The sequence below is a fragment of the Lolium perenne genome, chromosome 7, assembly GCF_019359855.2.
Source record: "Lolium perenne isolate Kyuss_39 chromosome 7, Kyuss_2.0, whole genome shotgun sequence".
Taxonomy (NCBI): domain Eukaryota; kingdom Viridiplantae; phylum Streptophyta; class Magnoliopsida; order Poales; family Poaceae; genus Lolium; species Lolium perenne.
Window position 1 is genome coordinate 807,940 of NC_067250.2, and position 5,346 is coordinate 813,285.

A 5,346-nucleotide genomic window follows, 5' to 3' on the forward strand; every position below is an offset into this window, starting at 1 on the left:
TAGGCGATCTGCCTGACAGCCTGAGCACGGCATTGTTCAAGCAAGCTAGCTGGCATGTATACACATTGAATCAAATATACAGCATGCATATAATCATAGATACTTCATCCCTGTATCACTTTGTTTGTGTAAAAAAAGAATTCACAGATGATGAGCTGAATGCGTAGTCACATGCATCCATAGTTCCATACAGAGAAGAATGATTGATCATCCTTCGGAGTACAGAGGGAGAATGATTAGTCATCCTTATTAAGATTAAGTAAGTGTTACATTATTTACATATTTGCCTTAGTTATATCGATATATTTAGGTATTCTTACATGAATTAATAATTCTAGACAATCTCCTCTGAATTTAATGAAAGATCTTCACATTGTAATTTGTATAACTTCTATCAATTAAGAAAAAACGTGAAAGTACTAAAAATATGTAAGATCATAGGTATAGATATCTTCTTAGCATGGTGGAATTCTGCTTAAACTGTGTGTGAGATATATGGCATATTTCTCCTTACGAGATGAATATTTCTTTTGTTCGAACCTAGTTATGAAATGGATGTTTCAGTAGTTCAAATGACATGACATTTGATAGTGGTATAGATGAGATGATTCAGTATCCGTTTTGGTTCAATAATTAATATGTATACATGGTAGTCCCTCGTTATGTGCACTAGAAATTTAAGGACATCAAATTAGCTAGTAACTCGTCAGAACTATTTAACTTAAAGTAAAGTGTGATATCAAGAATGCATTTGCTGTTCACAACAGGTTACAAATAAATAAATAAATAAGGCCATGGTATATAAATGATGACAGTTAACCGTGTTGCCTTTCACAAATCATAACTTATGAAGCTTGTATGTCTTCCATGATATTATTTCTTATATATAGCAACACGGTGATCTGATCAAGTATACTTAGTACAATGCCCCTGAAGCACGTAAGCAGCACAACACTACACACAGTGTAATAGTCTTATTTACATGGTATTATGTAACTCAAATTACTCATATGTCCAACAATTGATAAGATCATCATCATTATTGTAGCTCCTTAAGATAATAATTATATATAGATGAGATGCTATATATTAATGGCTCTGATCATCACTTCCACGGATCAACTTGACTGCTCGATGTTGATGTCGAAGCGTAATCAGTAGTCACCTCTTGCACCTTCTCATTGAGCCGAAGAATGTCTCCTTCATCCGTATAGGCTACACCCTTGGCTGCATCGTTACTAAGCTGGGATGCAACAAATTTGTCCAGTACTCTCCAGTCAGTTGCTGCTTGGTCGTCCACGGAATGGTCAATAAGTTGAACATGGTGGTGGTGTGCATGGTGCACATTGATTTGGTGATCATTTGGTGATGCCAAAAGAGAATGGAAGCTGGAAGGGATCTCTAGCTCATGAGGAATGGTGTTGAGAACATGATGATGGTTTGGCATTTGGTACTGTAGCTTGAATTCTCGCTTGTAGGTATTGTTTAGCATGTGGAGGTGTTGTTCTTGCAGTGCCATGCTGTGGTGAGGGGGCATTCCTCTCATCGGAGAGTTAAGATCATGCATGAAGGGCCCATCATCGTCGACGTACCAGCACGGTGCATCATGGTCTAGATCTCTTCTTGTTGTTGGTAATCTCTTCTTGAACACCCTGCACACTACCCATCCTTCTTCCTGAAATATGTGATCAGGTCGGAGGATTAGAAAATCTATCTTTGAACACTGATCAACCGACAATGCAGATATGATCCATGTATATTGAGTTATTGACAGAATTTGGAGGACTAGCTTGCCTGCGGAGGGCCATTCTCATTGGTCTCAAGGCGGTACTCATGCATGATCCAATCGGATTTCTGGCCATTGGGAGCTCTGCCCTTGTAATACACGAGGGTCTTCCTCATGCCAACCAAGCAGTGCTTGGCATAGATAGGCTTGTCCCTCCCGGTCGCCTTCCAGAACCCAGCTGCGGTTGCGCGGTTCGTCCGAGTCCCTGTCGGATATTTCTTGTCCTTGTGGCTGAAGAAGTACCAATCGCTCTGCTCCTCCTCAGGCCCTATCCTACATTTCTCTGTATGTATAGAAATGAATGTGCAGGATCAGAAAAATATTACATTATATTGAATTCTCGTTGCTAATTCAGCGGTGTGTGTAAAGTGTGTATACCTTGGAGATCCCATGGCTCTATCTTGTAGAGATCAACATCTTTTATGACGTTTAGGTCAATCCTTCTTGAGGCCACCTTCTTCCGGAGGTAGTAATCCACCAGTTCCTCGTCGGTCGGGTGGAACCGAAAACCTGGAGGAACCTGCGGCTGCATACTGCTACTCATGTTGTTGGGTTGACAATCAATGTAAAATTAAACCTGTAAATTATTTGAAAATAAAATTAAATTATTGTTACATGTGTGTAAAAATGAAGCATATAATGCTGAAGATATGAATGAAAATATCAGGCAAGTGTACACATATATATATAAACAATCATCATATATGCCTATATATGTAGCCTGGCCGGTAGTTTAACCGGTGAATTTTATGGAAAGCTGGGCAAGTATATTTGTTTCTTGTGTGGATCTCCGGGTGGAGGCGTGCATGTGATAATGGATGGATGAAAAGTAGTAGTCATGCTAGAAGCAAGCACGATCATTTTCGGTGACGCATGCATATGCTAAGAAGCACCACTCATTGCACCTTGTGGAATGTTCCCCAGCTTCTACAGAAAGGTAGATCCCATCATGCATTGTATGTCTTGTCCCTGCTCTATAGCTGATCTACTTTTATGTATTTGCATTTTTGCACTTGTATAAATCTGCACTACTCGTTTCGAAAAATAAATCTATACTACTATTTGTGTCATCACACTTGTACTAACTAGGTAGTAACTAGCTATATGTTTCAGTCAAGTTGCTCATGCATGCATGTATCTATGTCTATGATCATATGTGCTAGCTGGACTTTAACTTCTAGGCGACTGGTTTTCTTTTTTTGACGGTTCATTTAATTTTTATGATACATATATTTAATTATATTAACACCCATGCATGGTCCATAGATGTGTATATACATGAACAAAATTTTAACTACAAATAAGAATGGTCAAGTGAAGGACCGAATAAAATATACATATGCTTAACTTACACATATCAAGCTTTTCAACAACATAGACATTTGTCTGAAAAAACATAGACGTGCATAATCTTAATGTGTACTTAATAAATTATATATAACCGCGTGTTATATATTATGAGGATCCTTTTCGTAAGAATAGTCATTAGTATCCATAGCATTTTCTTCATGTGCTAACCTCTTAAGTGTCGATTATTTTATGGGTGATGTTACCGAATCGCAACTCACCATTAGCATGGATCACAAAGAAAATCTAACTGTTTACAGTCATATTTAGTAGTTGCAACCTCACATGCAACTGAAAATTTTCAATTGCAGCCGCGCGCGCTTGCAACCGAAAAAATCTCAGTTGCCTCAACCTGCAACTCAAGTGCATTAATCAGGATGCATATCCGATGTTGCATGAGCACGAGATTTGTTCTCAGACTATTGAGAACTAGTTTCCGTTATTTTATAAAATATCAAGAAAGCTAATACAATCTGTACATACATCCATTGACTATGTCCATTCTCTGCATGAGAGAAATAAGACACCCCATCTACTGGTGGAGATGGAAATAAAAGATAATAGAAAGCATGCACACATACCAAATTGATTATGCAAGTATTTATTTTTCTGTAAAAGGAAATAAGTATATAAACATCGATTTGAATTTGGATTTCCTTGATGTGGTGTCAACAAAAACTTGAAGTTAAAAAAAAATCATAAACATATACGTACATCAATCTGGATCAATGTGAAGTCCATAATGAAGAGTGAAGACCCAATGAGGTCCGTATTGGATATCCAGTTAATTAAACGTGTGCAAATCTTGTATAGGCATGTATAAGTCAAAGATATGATATCTACATGCAGTTTGATCAAACAAAACATCTATCACCGTAGATAAGAATACTAAATATGTAGGGTTGCAGTCAAATACATGTTCATAGGACACTTGTGATATCTAGGGTTTTCTATATGAATGGAACCGGTAAGGATGACACACCCACGGTGAGAGAGTGATGCATATATACCTTCTCGGCGGTTTGGTATCACGGAGATGTGATGAAACCTTGTAGAAATCCAGAGATCTGGCTAGCGAGGGAGCAGCTATAGTAGCTAGTAGACAGGGCAAAACTTTTTGTCTCTAGGCTTCTCTCTCTCCCTCTCTCCGATCTGCCTTTCTGATCCCTAACTCATTATCTAGCTCAGATCCCAAGAAGAATGTCCCAGCAAAGAAGAGCACGTACAACAACATCAGTAAAAGCTCAAGGGCCTCAAAGAATAACAATACAAGAACAACAAGAGTTGAAATGAATCTAGCTCCTGATCTCGAAAGTACATGCATGCCTCCATATGTGGGTGCATGAAAAAACACATAAGGCTCAGCTCATATACCTGCTGACTACAGGAGTTCTTGGCTGATTGTTGGTTACTAGCTTCTTCTTCCTCTTCCCCTTGATCCTGCTCAGAAGCTAGCACATGCAGCAGGGAGCTTGCAAGCTGAGAGGAGCGAGGGAGGTTGCAGGTGAGACTGGGAGAACGGGAACGGGAACGGGGTTGATGAATGAATGGGAAGAACGGGATTGGGTGCTCAAATGAAGGAAAAGGAGAGCACGGCAATTAATCTATGGCCGCCGCCATGAATGGACAGATCGATTGGCAGGCTGTGGAAGAAGCTAAGGTAAAACCCAAACAATCTAGCTAGGTAGCTCTGCTAGCTAGGATTAATATCCAAGGCAAAGATCGATCAGATGAATTGGATGCGACGAGGATGAAGCTTTGTGCAGCTATAGCTAGGGTGAAAGACAGAGATGGAGAAAGCTAGGTGGTGAAGATGGTGGCGAGTGAGAGAGGGTTGAGGTGGAGAAGAAGAAGACGTAAGAGAACAGCGACCTTTGTCTGGGATGTGGACGTGGGGCCCACACGCAATGCAGGAAAAAAGGGTGGGGGCCCCGACCACCCACCAAACAAATCCTTCCCGTCCATCCTTGTTGCCTCGTGCCATCATTCCCTTCCTTTTCCCATTTTTTTTTAAATAACTCCTCTAGGGTTTGTGGCTCCAACCATTTACCACTTTGCCAGTTTCACTGTGAAGGCTAGATAGGGGTTAAGTAACAATCTACTCCCTCCACCCTAGAATGGAAGGAACGCACATGCACTTCGAGGTCCGACTTTGATCTATGGTTATAACTTGCTTACAGTGTTAAAACCGGTCATACGTGGGTGGTTATGAG

General features: G+C 40.0%; 1 protein-coding gene across 2 annotated transcripts; it reads right to left on the reverse strand.

Annotated features, from left to right (window-relative positions):
- Positions 1-847: 847 nt before the first annotated feature.
- LOC127311704 (NAC domain-containing protein 7) lies at positions 848-4,944 on the reverse strand. Of its 2 annotated transcripts, XM_051342163.2 has the most exons (5): positions 4,508-4,944; positions 4,144-4,312; positions 2,165-2,363; positions 1,795-2,069; positions 848-1,675 (listed from the first exon to the last, which is right to left on the reverse strand). In XM_051342163.2, exons 3-5 carry the CDS (start codon positions 2,328-2,330, stop codon positions 1,106-1,108), a joined length of 1,011 nt encoding a protein of 336 aa, XP_051198123.1. In that variant the 5' UTR covers positions 2,331-2,363; positions 4,144-4,312; positions 4,508-4,944; the 3' UTR covers positions 848-1,105. The 2 variants fall into 2 exon arrangements, with proteins under 2 accessions (XP_051198123.1, XP_051198124.1); XM_051342164.2 differs by lacking the exon at positions 4,144-4,312.
- Between the last annotated feature and the right edge of the window lie 402 nt (positions 4,945-5,346).